At 39.9% G+C, this 15,409-nt stretch overlaps 1 protein-coding gene and 1 pseudogene across 4 annotated transcripts in view; one reads left to right on the top strand and one right to left on the bottom strand.

Annotated features, from left to right (window-relative positions):
- DGKI (diacylglycerol kinase iota) overlaps positions 1–15,409 on the bottom strand; it is a 402,429-nt gene that overhangs the window by 122,552 nt on the left and 264,468 nt on the right. For all 4 annotated transcript variants that reach the window (XR_009244222.1, XM_058654978.1, XM_058654979.1 and 1 more), the window contains exons 16-19: positions 13,319–13,374; positions 11,656–11,718; positions 7,901–7,974; positions 6,479–6,590 (exon numbers count right to left, since the gene is read on the bottom strand). Coding sequence is in view for 3 of the 4 variants with exons in the window: in XM_058654978.1 (XP_058510961.1) it covers positions 6,479–6,590; positions 7,901–7,974; positions 11,656–11,718; positions 13,319–13,374 (305 nt within the window). In the remaining variant the exon portion in view is untranslated. The remainder of the gene's footprint in view (positions 1–6,478; positions 6,591–7,900; positions 7,975–11,655; positions 11,719–13,318; positions 13,375–15,409) is intronic.
- Positions 14,759–15,310, top strand: LOC105942319 (dynein axonemal assembly factor 4-like; annotated as a pseudogene).

The following is a 15,409-nucleotide window of genomic DNA, read 5'->3' as shown; positions in this document are numbered from 1 at the left end:
AATTGAAGACCACTGCTCTGAAGTTTTGCAATTACAAGACACAGCCTGGCAGTCCTATTTTACTGTGCCAGTCACTGCTTAAATCTCTCGTACAGGGTCACTCTGAATTTTCTCTTCATTGGATTTTACTTAAATCATAAGCCATGGCAAACATACTGTGATCAATTTATTCCACGAAAAAATGTTTTTAGCCTTTAATTACTTCAGACACGTCAATTTCTAAGAAAACAACTGGATTCTAAAACACTTGACCTACTAGTTACATTGTATAATTATATAGCAGTTATTATAGACACACAAAGAGACACATGCACATGCACCAAGCAGCTACACTCTTCTGTTCATATAGTCATTTTAAACAGATGTTAGGGTTTTCATATAATTTGCCTTCTTAGCTATATAATCAATGTAATAGTTTGAAGAAATGTGAAATTGAAGGACTACAGACAAGATAATTTCTTCCAGAATGGAAAAAGAACGTAAAACATTGTACTTCTACATGAACAGCAAGACAAGTTGTATATAAACTTAGAGAAATACTTGCCACTCTTACGTAGAGAGTGCAAGACGTTCATGGCTTAAGCAACATTCAATCCCGTCGTTCCGAAGTGGGACTTTCTGTTTTAGAAGAAATCTGAGGTCACTAAAATCTAAGATTCAATCACACACTTGATACCAGCTAATGTGCAGGCACGACGTTATCCACATCATGTAAGGAGAAAAAAGGATTACTACAGTTTCAGCATTCCGTATTTCCTTCATCAGTTCCCGTTGACTATTGTATTTCTCCTTTCCTACCAATGAAAAGATGGGACAGAGAAAGTCTTCACCCATCTCCCAATCTCTCCAATCCAGACATGTCTCTTCAGCTGTAAACATAGATTTCAAATACATCCATTCCTTGGATGTATTATAGGGATTAGACATGTAAAATACATAAAACCGTTTTCTTTTAAAAATGTCTCTTTCTTTTATACATTACTTTTTAAGGTTTATTTATTTCTATTACAAAGTCAAATCTACAGAAAGGAGAGACAGAGAGAAAAATCTTCCATCTGCTGGTTCACTCCCCAAGTGGCCACAACGGCAGCATTGCCGATCTGAAGCCAGGAGCCAGGAAGCAGCATTCTCCAGGTCTCTCCTGTGGATGCAGGGTCCCAAGGATTTGGGTTGCCCTCAACTGCTTTCCCAGGCCACCAGCAGGGAGCTGGAAGGGAAGTGTAGCGGCCAGGACAGGATCTGTTGCCCATATGGGATCCCAGCGTGTGCAAGGCAAGGACTTTAGCCACTAGGCTACCGCACCTAGCCTCATATACAGTAAATTTCAAAGCACTGTTAATTTTTTCCACTTTCCATGTTGACATTCAGGGAAGCTTCCTAAAGCAGAAATCTCATGCAGGTTCATACATCTCTGGTCAGCCTCCTCTCAACAGTGAACTTTTGTCCTATCTCCACATCCCCAGGTTCATTCCCAGTAGGCATCTCCCTAACAGCTCTTCTGGGACACTGTGTTCTAGGGCTAAATCCTTGGATGACAATGGGCTATTTGGCCATTTCAGGCCTCCAGGTTCCTGCCCCCATGAAATCTCTGCTAATAGTCCCATTTTATAAACACTGTCCTGCTTTCTGTCCTCCTTACTGTTCTCACAAATGCCTTTGTCCCAGGATTTATGATTCCTTGTTTACCTGTTTGTCTCCCCTCCACAAAACCAAGTGTTGGGCACCCTGAGGACAGATACTTCTTTTGGTTCCATTTTATCTAGAGGCATGCCATTCACGCACTGAGAACTTGTGAATTCAAAAATTACTTGTGGCTGATATTAAAGATTTATTTATCTTATTGGAAAGTCAGATATACATACAAGAGAGATACAAAGCAAGGTCCTCTGTCCACTGATTCACTCCCCAAGCGGCCGCATCAGAGAGTGCTGAACTGATCCAATGCCAACAGCCAGGAGCATCCCCTGGGTCTCCCACATGGGCACAGGGTCCCAAAGCTTTGGGTCATCTTCCACTACCATCCCAGGCCACAAGCAGGGAGCTGGATGGGAAGCGGGGCCACCAGGACACAAACTTGTGCCCATATGGGATCCTAGCGCTTGCAAGGCGAGGACATTAGGCACTAGGCTACCACTCCAGGCCTAGCTGAGATTAAACAAATGGAATCTGTGAGCTATTTTAAAAAATTATTCTGAATTTACAGAATTCCAGATAGTTGAGGATCATTGTTATTCTACACATTTCCTATCAGCTACATGGTCTTATGCCCCAGCCCCAGAAATGAAACAGCATTACTTCCATACTACCTGATTAATCAAAGGATACACAAACCCAGCCAGATTCTAAGCGAGGGCACACAAATAGACCCAAAGTCTTGAAGGGATACATGTCATAAAAACCCAAGGGCATTTTATAGTAACAGTTACCACTGCATCAGGCTAGCAAACCAAGTGTTTATTTTTGAAAATAATAACTGAAAAGAAAATGAAGAACTTTTCCTGTCTTTCCAACACAAATTTTGTAACTTAGTCCAAAACAAAAGGTAAAAAGAATATTCTCTCTAAAGAAATACTCCAGCCAATAAATGAACGGCAAAACTAAAATACCATTATTTTGTAACCCCGAATGACAGCTGGTTTTAAACAGTGACAATTCTGATGACATCTAGAAAAGGAAAAGAAAGCCAGGGATTACATATACTTTTGTAGAACAAAACACTACCTACAAAGTAGACTGGGGAAAAAATATTTTAGATGTAGCTAGATGCAATTAGCAATGTGTAGGATATACCTAGAACTAACTACCAACTTTTAGGAAACAGAGAAGGGGCAGAAATAGTCATTGATGTGCAGTCAATATTCAGACGCAGGAACCTCACAGAACAACTTCCCTGGCTTCTTCCATAAATAATCCTGAGGGTGAGGGGGCAGCTGGAGGGAAACCTACAAAAACTCGTGTCATTTCCATCGATTACAACATGTGAGCTTCACTTGCACCATAACTCCCTTCTCTCATCAAAATCTCTCTTTTTTTAATTTAGTAAAACTAGCGGAATTTTGAGCACCCGGTATGTTATTCAGTGATTTCAGGCCCCACTGTTTTAGATGACACTGCTGCGTTGTTTTTGTTTGTTTGTTTACTTGTCTGTTTTCAGATTTTCAGTCCCTTTACTCAGGAAGTCTGAGAGGACAGACGGCAGGCAGGAGGAGGGCAGGGTGCCGTTTCTTGAGCCCCACTCAGCAACCGCTCAGTCCTCATCCTCTGGCAGCTGGATTCCATAAGGGGAGACCCTTGGCCTCTCGCTGTTTCACCAGCCTCTCAGCCTCCCGTGGGCCCATTCCTGCATCCTGTAGTCAGGCAGATAAATCAGAAAGGTGGTGCCAAAGACCAGGACAATGGAGAAGCCAAAGAAAGAGACAGCTCGCATGTTCCAGAGGTCCGCAACAGGGTCCCTGTCGTATCCATGGCAGTCTGGGTTCTTCTTCTCCTAGAGCTTTTCGTCCTCGGGATCTGGGTCTTCCTGCCGGTGAAGGGCCGGTGATGGAAGCCACCTTCCCGTCACAACAGATGGAGCGAGCACAGCCCTGGCGGAGCTGGATTCCCGGGGAGCGCGGACAGCCGGGAGCCCTCCAGGAGCTACAGCCGCCAAAAAGCAGCGAACAGACAAACCTTACATTCCGGCCCCCATGACAGCACGTGGCAGGATCTCAGGGGCGGAACGGAAATGCACCTGTGCGCAGCTGCAGTTGGTCCGAACGCAATCATGCTCGCTCTGCCCCACCACACTAAATAGGTTCCGGGTGTAGATTTGTGTGGGGCTTCGTGGGGGCGCCTTCTTGCCGTCCCATTGTCACAGCCTCCTGAGAAATTTCTTACTGATAGCTTGTCACATAGACTTCATAGGAAGCAAACGGTGACATTTGGGCGCCAATAAAATGTATAAAATGTTATAAAATCTTTGCTTTTTAAAAATGAAAGATTTATGAGAAAATAATGTAGGAGGACATTGTGACCCTAAAAGGTCAGTGAGCACAGAATTACAGTTGGTTGGATAATATTTGGAGGAGAATAACCAAATGGCTACCTTTTGTATACCTTATTGAATATCATCTGCATATGTATATGAGAACACCTGGTGGAATATACAAGACAAAAGGAGTTCCAAACAAGCATTAATGGTTTTGTTGATAAGCTCAGCACTTCCTCCCTTATCCTATATGACCCTCAGAGTATAAAGTCTGATGCTACTAATAAACCTTGGCTTTTGACCATCAGTCAGGGTCCACGCGTGTTATTATCGGCTCCGTGCACCAAGTCCATCGCTGTGGGACAGCGACAAAATAATTTGGAGATTTGTTTAAAAAATAATGGAAGGGGAAAACGCTGACAGATCGTTCACCTGAGAACGCACCTGGCATTTCATTACACTCCTTTGACTTTTTATTTGGAAGCATTTCCATCATCAAAACTATTTTCAAAACAAATTGAAAACTTGAAGAAATTGAAAACACCTGCACAAAGTTCAGTGTAGTCCATTACCCGATCTCAACCTCTCTCCAGTGTCATCTGATACTACTCTCCATGTCACGTGTAAATTACACAAAACTGTTTTCTAGTTACCAATGGGAACCATGATCTCCCAAACCTCAAAGTGTTTATAAATTTCCATTTTGCTTTTATTTATTTATTTAGTGATTTCTTTTACTTATCTGAAAGGCAGAGTTACAGAGAGGGCATTGAAGAGAGACAGAGAAAGTGCTCTCCTATCCACTGTTTCACTCCACCAAAAGTGTGCAATAGCCAGGGCTGGGCCAGAGACAAATCCAGGAGCCAGGAGATTCTTCTAGATCTCTCATGTGGGTGCAGAGGCCCAAGCACTTAGGCCACATGCTACTGCTTTCTCAGGCGCATTAACAGGGAGCAGGTGCAGTTCTGAGAATTCATCCTGAAATATGGCTGTATTTGTAAAAAAGCACCTCCATTAAACTCTCTTCCAAATACAAGACTATCCTGTGCTGATGTTAACTATACAATGGTGAACTAAAGTCATCTAGACCAAATACACACATGTGTGTGTATAAAACTAAGAGCTTGAGACAAAGAACTTCTAAGAGAGTGACAGCCTGTGCAATGTCAGTAATGCAAAAGGTGTTCAAAGCTTTGCTTGACGTGTCTACCCGAAAGAGACAGCAAAGATAAGAGGAAGCCTGGAGAATCATAGAAACCTCAATGTCACAGGCCAAATAAGGAATTAGATTTCTATCCTTAGCGCAATAGAGAATACCTAACACTGTCCTTGCCTCCCAGGACTGGGTGAGGGAACATAATCGCCCCAACAGACCTTAACAAGCCTTCTCACATGCAGTCAGGACCAGCGGACTCTGTCACACACACCGGGAAACCACTCAATAAACATTCACTGGATCAGTGAATACTTCATTGAATAAAACATAGATGGAAAGTCCTAATTGTTGCTGTGTCCAATATACAATAGTGTTGATTTCTGTGGCCTCCACGAATTCTTCCTTTGCACATTAATTCTTCTAATCATAATGCTATTTGTATTTCGGTGAATCCTCCCTGCAATTAGCACCAAAAGTACTAGAACTAAAGGTTGTAAATGGGCTACAACTTGGAATGTAAGACCTTGGCAGTCCAGACTTTTATAGCTCAATAATTTTAACCTAGAGAATGGATTTAATAAGAAACACCATCAACTCAAAATGACAAAGATTCTTGCCATAACCCTGATGGATCATCCTGTTACCTCACTAATACTAGGTGGCTGAAGAATCATTTTGAATTCATAATGTGAATGAACAGAGACATATTCTGGCTCGTTTTAAACAAGGAATATAAACCTCTCACTTTTACGGGAAAGGTATAGCACAAACAAAATGCCAGCTAAGTTTTACAGATAGAAACTATTTTGATTTGCATTAGAAACTGATCATGTAGTCTCATTTACAAGATAACTTTCTTCTAAGTGCATACTTTTTTAATGCAAGAAAGCAAAGTTTACATAGGAGTTTATCTCAACATTGTGACAACTGAATATTAATTCATTAATGTCACAGTCATGATGTGGTTTTATATTTGTGCTAATAACCAGATTCCTTTTTACACAAGCATTCAAGTCCTCAGTGAGTTACAAAAGAACCAAAGTTATGGCTTCTGTATTAATGCTAGAGTATATCAATGTTTTCTAACTAGCTCAGAAACTTTTCATCCCGGCACAAAATTAACCAGAAAATTAACAAAGAGCACTCATGTATTTCTGAAGTTCAAACAAATGTTAATCAACTCTCTTTGTGACATAAAGAATGTCAGATTCTTATTTTCTCTAGCCAACTCTATTACACAACACTTGTAAGTTGATAGAGCATGAAAGAAATTTATATGAAAGTCTTATGAAACAAATAAGTTTTAAATGTGGCCAAAAGACACTCCATTTCAAGGAGAGACTTGTGTCGCTCACCAGAGAGGCCATCGTGAATCCAATGACTTCAATATAGCCGTCGTCGTGACGCTGAGGTTCAAAGTCATGGTGATCCCCTGGATTTCCCCAGGGCATTGTGCCTGCACAATACCTGCAAGGTAAGATCAAAACCAGAATTAAACAGATTCCACAATTCTCGTGATTAGCTTTAGGGATTCATTTATAGTGAGCGTCAGTGATTCCTTAGCATAAGAACAGCTTTCTTGGTAAATATCTTTCAACAGAAAAGAACATAGAAGAACTTCCTGTGAAAATGGCTCATAATTATCGAACAAATGCAACCTTTATATATCTCAGCCCAAATTCCCCTACAACATTTTTTCACTCAGTGATTCACACATACGTGTTTTTCTAAGAGGTGTTGGAATTTGTTCTTGCAGGAAGACATGTCCACGTTAGTGGAAAAGAAGTCACCTGGCTGCACAGACTTTGTCACTTACATACAAAACAAACAGAAGTACCTGCAGCAGAACATAAAAGAAGCTAAAGAGAGGACTGAAGAAAGGATAAACGAGAAAAGGGCACGAGACTCAAAGAGACGAAGTACAAAGAAAATAGGTCCACAAGGGGGAACAGGTAGAGAAGAAAAAGAGAGAAGGAAGGAAAAGAAAAAAAGTAAAAAATAAACCAACAGTTCTTTCTTGCCTGTAATTAGAACTAGGATGAAGATATTTCTTGAATTAACTGACTACACTGAGCCAGATTTACGTGCAACTCTCATTTCAAAAAAATTATACATTTTGTGTCTGAGTTGTTTGGTAGGCTAACAAAAAGGGTTATAGACCCACTGCTTCCAAAACGTTGGCTTGGAAGTTTAGGTTCATTTTATGTCACTGAGATAATATGCTGATTTTAAGAGTAATTAATCCTACATGCTGCTTTCTCCTGAGGTACATAATTGCACTAAAGAGAGTTGACATCCTTGCTGGGAAAAAAAAAATGCTTCCCTAACTGATCCTTTTTTTTTTTCAAAGCAATCATCTGGTAATGATTTTGAATGAATTCCATGCTCAGATCAGCCTGGATGATTTCCTAACAGCTTTTGGGAAATGAAGAGCAGGAATTTATCCAAGCCTATCATTCTCAGAGGAAAGCACGAGGGGAAAAACTATAAGTGAGAATTAAAGAAAAATGTCCCATAAAGAGTGGGGGCTCACTTTGTTAAGGATGGGAAAGTGGAGACCCGGGTGCCCTGTCACATACCAGACCAACTAACACAGAGCCTATTTTGATAATAAGCCATGTAGAAGAAAAATTAGATTTGGAAATCTCTAATCAGCATTAAGATAACTGATTGACTGTCATAAGATGATTTACACTTGAAATGCTTCTATTATGAAAACATACAACTGCAAGTCAGAATTCAGCTCCAACCAAAAATATCATGTGAATAAAGCTTACCTGGGTATATTTAAAAATACTATACACTGGAACTTCAGTTCCTGAATCTTTGGGGTGAGATCTGTCCCATCACACTGCAACAATCAAAGCAGAACAAACAAGGGTTTTGAAGTGGTCACAAGTCTAAGAAGATTACCAATGGTAATGCAGTCGGTGGTAGAAAATATCATGGCCTTTTGCCTCTTGCCACAGATGCCGGTCACGATGACTGAAAATTCATTCTGATTATAGCTTTATGAGACCCAGAGCTCACAGCTTGATTCTGATTTGATTTAATATAAAACCAAAGCTGCCATGTGGACTGAAATAAATTTTCCTTCTCTGTCAATCGATGGAAATACAGTTAGCCTTAAACTTGAATTATGATTAGATATTTAGACTTAAATACGGATACTAGAAGACTGATGAACCGTTAAAAGAACAAAAAGGACAAAGCCCAGACTTAACATAGGAGCATGGGAATTTCCATCATAGTCACCTGATTCAAACAAGTCATAAATATCATCGTTCTCGAATGAGTTTTCTTCTGAAAATATCAAACATAATGTTTTGAACACTTTTTAAAGAGATATATTTGGAAGTTTCTAAAAGTTATCTATCATAAATTTCTACTATCTCTAACAGTTCATTTTATCTTGAGTACATGATGGGAATTCCATGTTTTATTTATAATAGTTAGTAATCTATGCTATAGATGTGAAATACAGACATGAGTCCTGGACCAAGAAACATCACCCAAAAACTGTTCTTATACATCTGAGATAAACTCTGCTACTGGACATGGCCCTGGGTTTCATGGCCTTGGCTCAGCCTATTTGATTGGTGCTATTCTTAAACGTTATCATCCTCTGATTAATTAAGGAAAGGGCTTTAGAAAACTGCAGTCATAATGACAGATTTTTTTTTAACATCAAACACGTAAAATGTGCTTTTATATTTCCTATCCTCATATAATTCCCCATTATCTTCCAGTCCATAAATTATATAAACAAAGCTTTCCAAAGCTACCTGCAAATGTATAAAGGTTTCCTTAAGAGAAGTTTCAATCTAAGTATCAGGAGTTTTTTTACAATCAAGACTATGATTTAGCATCTACGTCTACTCCACAGCTGATCATACTGCAGCCTAACTTTATGAACATTCCCAAAAATGGTTTCCAAGAAGTGTATATTCCTAAACAAAAAATTTCCAAATGCAGCTTAGATGGGGACCAAAATTTCAGCATTGATGGTTTGATATTTTTTATTACTCTAAAACATGAAACAAACACAAAGTGTCCCATTTTAGTTAAAGACTTGAAAAGATTCATAGATGACTATGCCACTTAACATAAAGAAGAAAGACATTTTAAATTATCACCGATGCTTTTTTCGGTACTCTGAAACACTAAGCAAACATCAAGTCTCCTTTTACTTAAGATTTGAAAATAATGCATAGATGACTATGGCCAATAAAGAAAGAGGACATTTTAAATTATTCAGACTGAGTGTTTTAAGTAACTAGAACTTACAGAACCAGTATTGGACACATCAACAGCATCAAATCAGTGCTGCTGCTTTATAGGAAAATACTGTAAAATATTAATACAGTCAGAGCAGAATTAAGTCTTAAATTTTTCTTTCTGTTCTGGGAAACATATCAGTGACCATGGGAACTCACCAAATTCTATCAAGACAGGCACCCCACAGAGCTCAGTTTTTTTTCCCTTGGGCATTAAAACATCCTATTCTTCAGAACAGTTAGCCGTTTTCAACTTTTTCCTTACCGCACACACAAAGAAAAAAAATCAGCAAGTAAAATATACCTATATGTTCAAGTCCATATATTGGTGAATCAAATGATGCCAAAAAATTGTTCAGACGTTAGAGGAAACAATGTTGTTTGCAGGTTTTCTTATTTTTTTTTTATCTTTCCTTGGCCTCAAATGTCAATGTATTTTATGTCCGCATGAGTTTATTAATTAATCCATACCAAAAAAAACCAACAAAGACTTCATTTTTTTACAGACATTATGATCTGTGTGTGTGTGTGTTTAAGTACAGACCTACTCTAGCTAACGCTCCTTCGTTTTCATCTCATAAAACACGCATTCATCTCATGGCAAAGGTATTTGAGTGCCCTTCCATGTCACAGGAAGATGTTCAAAACTTCACTTCCTAAAATGTGTCTCCTCATCTGAGCTACAGATCAGGAAAGCAAACGCCTCAGAAAGGTCCACTGATGTCCCCCCAAAGACATACAACTCGAAGGGTCTTCACAGTAGTTTCCTACGGCTGTTCCTTCTGCCACCTGCATTAACTGATAGCAAATCATTCATAGTTACATGTTGGCTTTTTTGTTCCTCTCCAAGCTTCTTTCACTCTCCTGCTAAGAGGCCCCTGTGTGTGAAATTTCACCATGAGGAAGACTGCCCAACTTGATGGCCTGACTTCAATTGTACACTGTCATTCGATAGGGCCACTGTCCAGAACCCTTGGGTCTCTTGGCAACTGCTGCTAATGTTCCTCCAATTGCAGAACTTCAGAAAGGATGGCTAGCATTTAAATTGGATGAGGTTGAAAGCAGTCAAAGAAACAGGAGAGCTTGGTTTGAGGTTCCTGCTGCATACATTTAGTAATCATAACTTTATGAAAATGAAGATATTTATTTCCTTAAGAAGGCAATATTTTGGTTTTGCCTTCAGAGTCTCCAGCACTGAATGATACTTGATTCTCACTGTTATTACATGAAAACGGAAACATCTGGAAGTAATGTCAAGGATTGGTAAGGATCAGTGTCTCTTTTCTGACCTGATTTTGAAGAGTTATGCTTTAGTGGTATTTATTAATTTTCTTTTGTATTCTCCCATGCTTCTCTATATTCCTATTAGTTTAGGATAATATATTTTTCTGCTTTCATGTATGTGTGTACACATATACATATATCCACATGTATATATGTGTGAAAACATACATATTTCCACATATTCTTCAGACCACACTAAATTCAAGCATGGCTATATTCTTGTTACTTCATCTCCATCTAAAATTGTTTCTCTTTGCAACAAAGTCATACTCATCCCTTCTGTTAAATTGACTGCTACATTTTGTGTCTTGCTTAATAACTAATGATATGCTATTTTACAATGCATTGCCCAGGGCAAGATCATCTGTCCCCACACCCTTCTCTCTTCCCTCCAGCATATGTTTAAAACTTGGCTCAGAGACGCAGAAAGAACCAGCATAAAAAATCCATTCTGTGGGTAGGAACATTTTTGTTAGACAGGAGTGTGATCACCAAAAAATAATGAATTCAATGCATTCTTCTAATGTGGAGACTCCTAAGACAGCTTTGAAATAAGACACATTTAGTAAGTATCTTTTCATATTACAATCCCCAGGCCAATATCATTTCTTTGGCAAAGGTATTCTTGTATGATCAGAGATCTCAATTCTCCCTTTGTCTTACTGCCATATCATTCACACAGTTGTATAACATTTATTACATTGTTGTTCAATGATTGTACTTGCCCTTTTCCATGACTGATCTGTGACTCTCTTCAGGAGTAAAATTAATCGATTTAGTTTGATTTCCAATCACTGTGACAATGCCAGTCACATAAAGTTTTCGACAACATTGGCGGCATGAAGCACACTAGCTCTGAAGTTCTCAAATACAGCAGTTAGTCTAAATATATGTATCAGTATTGGCGAGATTATTTCATGGCTATTCATGTTCATGATCAAATGAAATGAACCAACAAAGTCAATACTTACAACAACTTTAACATGTTTGGATAGATCTCTAGAACTTCTTTGTAGGAAGTCAGAAAAAGCTGCCTAAATCAGAAAGAAATAAGGAAAAGTACATTTTAATTACACGGTGATACCAAATCCGGACTTCCATGATACAGTTACCAGGAATTCCAAATAGGCAAAAAACATAGAACACTTTCTTCTTTGCCAGCTAAAACAGTGAAGTGACTGTCAAGCTGCAACTTCTTTCTTTTCAAATGATCATCTATCAAATAGTTAAGATCAGAAAAGCAAGGTGAAAAGCAGAGAATTCCAACCACCTCTTTGGGGGTTTCTTCCGCTTGCCTCTCCTGATCATCCTATTTCTCTACTAGGTGCTAACACGATCAAGATGAGAACACAACCAGCCAGGGAGCAGCTCGCTCACTCCCTCTCTGTCACAGCTCTCTCTGTATAATGACAGAAATGGAAACCACATGTTCTTTATTAATATTTTGGATGCTGTGTTTCCTTTATTCACCCCAGGGTTATCTCTGAGGAGGAAAAGTGACTACTGGAATCTCATACATGTTTCCATAAAAAGCTTTTGATATTCTGCCAATTTCTTATCTAAAAGAAAAGCTTATGTGCCATGGGGCCCAGCGTGGTGACTTAGCAGTTGTCCTTGCCTTGCACGCGCCGGGATCCCGTATGGACACTGGTTCTAATCCCAGAATCCCCACTTCCCATCCAGCTCCCAGCTTGTAGCCCAGGAAGGCAGTTGAGGACAGCCCAAAGCCTTGGGACCCTGCACCTGCATGGGGGACCTGGGGGAGGCACCAGGCTCCTGGCTTCAGTTCAGCGCAGCTCTGGTCACTGGGGCCACTTGGGGAGTGAAACATCGGATGGAAGATCTTCCTCTCTGTCTCTCCTCCTCTCTGTATATCTGCCTTTCCAATAAAAATAAATAAATCTTTTTTAAATAAAAAAGCTTATGTGCCTCAGTGAAAGTCCATTCTTCTCTCTGACTTTCCATGTATATTTAGCCTACCTGATTTTCCCATTCCTTGCATTAGTGTTGATGCCTGCTTTCCCCATCACTCCTTAAATAAAATATTTAAAAAAAATAAGATATCCTTTTATAAAATATGGATGCTTGGGATTTTCAAAGGTCAAAATGAAAAACATCAATTTTCTTTCATACCCTTCCACTTATTTTTGAAGCCAGACATTGAACATTAACCACATATAAACATACATATAAACATGCCTGGTGTGTGCTACTATTTTTTTAAAGATTTATTTTTTTTATTGGAAAGTCAGATATACAGAGAGGAGGAGAGACAGAGAGGAAGATCTTCCGTCCTATGGTTCACTCCCCATGTGACTGCAATGGCCAGTTCTGCGCCAATCTGATGCCAGGAGCCTGGAACTCTTCTGGGTCTCCCACGCGGGTGCAGGATCCCAAGGCTTTGGGCCGTCCTCGACTGCTTTCCCAGGCCACAAGCAGGGAGCTGGATGGGAAGTGGAGCTGCCGGGATTAGAACCAGCAACCATATGAGATCCCAGCGCATGTAAGGTGAGGACTTTAACCACTACGCTATTGCGCCAGGTCCGGTACTATTTTTAATGTAGTTAGCATCTTTTTCATTCATGAATTTGTTCTAAATAATAAATAATCAAGTAGAGTGAGCTCTGTACTCACCCCTGCATAGAACATTTTATTTCGAAACCGACTGTTGAATTTCTCTGGATTTGCTTCTGTAAAAGAGGAGAGGTCATTTGTTATAGAAACTTTACTGAAGGACAGAACTTATGGAAACACTTTCACTTCTGCCTCCTCCTTCCCCATCCTACAGACCCAACATGTCCCAGCACGTTACTATCATCGTTCCATTAGTTCCTAATTCTTTCTCCGTTGGTACAGTGGCCCACGGCCATGGGTACAGGGATTCAGTGCTATAGAAGATTAGCTCCAATCTGACAGCAAAAACCAGACCTACTGATTTAACATGGGTGTGTGCCCCAGACTCTGCTGTAACAAGCTCTGTGGGTGATTCCCATGTACATTACTGCTGAAGACACTCTGGTTTGCTTACAGGACACAAGGCTGTTGGGGATACGGCACACGGATGGTAAGGGAATGAGGGGGGGAGGCAAGAGTGGTTACCTGCATTGCCTGCTTCAAGACACGATTTCCACAAAATGTAAATGAAGGTTCTACATGTATTTAAATATGAGAAAATCAGATGCAAATTTAATGGAGAATTTACTTCCACATTTTTTGCAAAAATGCTAAATCGCCATATGCTGTCCTGTTTGTGACGGGCTTTGAAAAATCTTTTGCTTTGTACAACATGCAGGCAGACACACACACACACACACCCCACTGAGAAGACTCAGCATGCCACAGTACAGACTATAGCAAAGACAGGCTGAAAACTCTTTTAATTTTTGAGTTTACTCTTGTGTTTCCTATAGGTTGAAGACCCAAAAAGACGAAACAAGAATGGGTATCAGAGAATTATGACATGATTGCAAAGGGTTGTGGAATCTCTAAATGAACTGTTATTGCCCTCGGACATCCCTATTACGGTCTGTATCGAACCTGCTTCTAGTCCATCCTTTAGCTTCATTAATTCCTTCCCAGGCCAGATTTTTTCCCAGTCACTACTCAATAAACTGTTGTGTAACTGATTGAAACTCTCCAGTCTTAACCCTGTTTATGAGAGCAAATTCCCGATGAATGCAATAACAATTTCCCTTAATAAGCCTGAGCAGAACAAAAGCTACGTATAATACTTCAATAAATTATCTGGGCAATGATTATCAGAACATGATACTACAACACATGGCATAGAATTTGGGTAAATAAAAGCAAAAAAATGTAAAGATAGTGTTTCTGATGATTGCAGAAGTGTTCTTAGAGTAGTGGTCATCGATCTACATTTTCTGTAGGTCAAAGTTTCCTTACCACTCATTGTGTTTTACTAAATGAAGTACTCTAACCCTAAATGCAAAGGCAAGAGGGTGATTTGTAGGACAGCATAAGCAAGGTTAATGTGCTGCCAACAGCCGAGCCTCTCTGACCCCAACCCTCTCCCCAGAGCTGACCCTTTTCTAATCTGTATCTTTTACAGGATAAATGTGGCTGCTTTTGACCTTTTTAAAATCAAATTTGGTTGCTCTCCATGAATGTCAAGCCGTGGAAGCGGAGGAGTGGCTGCACAAACAAGCTGAGGCACGAAGAGCAATGAATACTGATACGCCTGAGCTTTCTGATTTAAAGGAAGAGGAAAAGAAACCAGAATGGCTGAGGGACCAAGGAAACAAACTGTTTGCAATGGAAAACTATCCGTCAGCTATCGATGCATACAACTTAGCCACACGCCTGAACAGTAAGATCCCACTATTGTACCTGACTCGAGTTGCTTGCCACCTAAAACTGAAAAAGCACGATGATGGAAGATTCTTCTAAAGCACTGGAATTACTGACCCACCTGTTGCTGACAATGCAAACGCAAGAATGAGGGCACTTGTGCAACGGGGAACAGCACTCTGCCAGCTAGAGTTGTATGCAGAAGGACCACAGGGTTATGAAGCTGCACTTAAGACTGACCCAGCCAACATAACTGTACAGAATGACGCCGAGAAGATTCGGAATGTAATTCAAGGAACAGAACTGAAATCTCAGTGACCACTTGATATGCCTAGGTATTGTTTTAAGTTTTTCAGAACTAATAGGAAATGTTAGGGATCCCTTTGGTATGCTTCAGCCAATTTTACAGAACTACTT

This window comes from Ochotona princeps, chromosome 25, assembly GCF_030435755.1.
Source record: "Ochotona princeps isolate mOchPri1 chromosome 25, mOchPri1.hap1, whole genome shotgun sequence".
In the NCBI taxonomy this organism is placed as follows: Eukaryota; Metazoa; Chordata; class Mammalia; order Lagomorpha; family Ochotonidae; genus Ochotona; species Ochotona princeps.
Note: the sequence above shows the minus strand (reverse complement) of the source record. Positions and strands in the feature narration are given on the sequence as shown.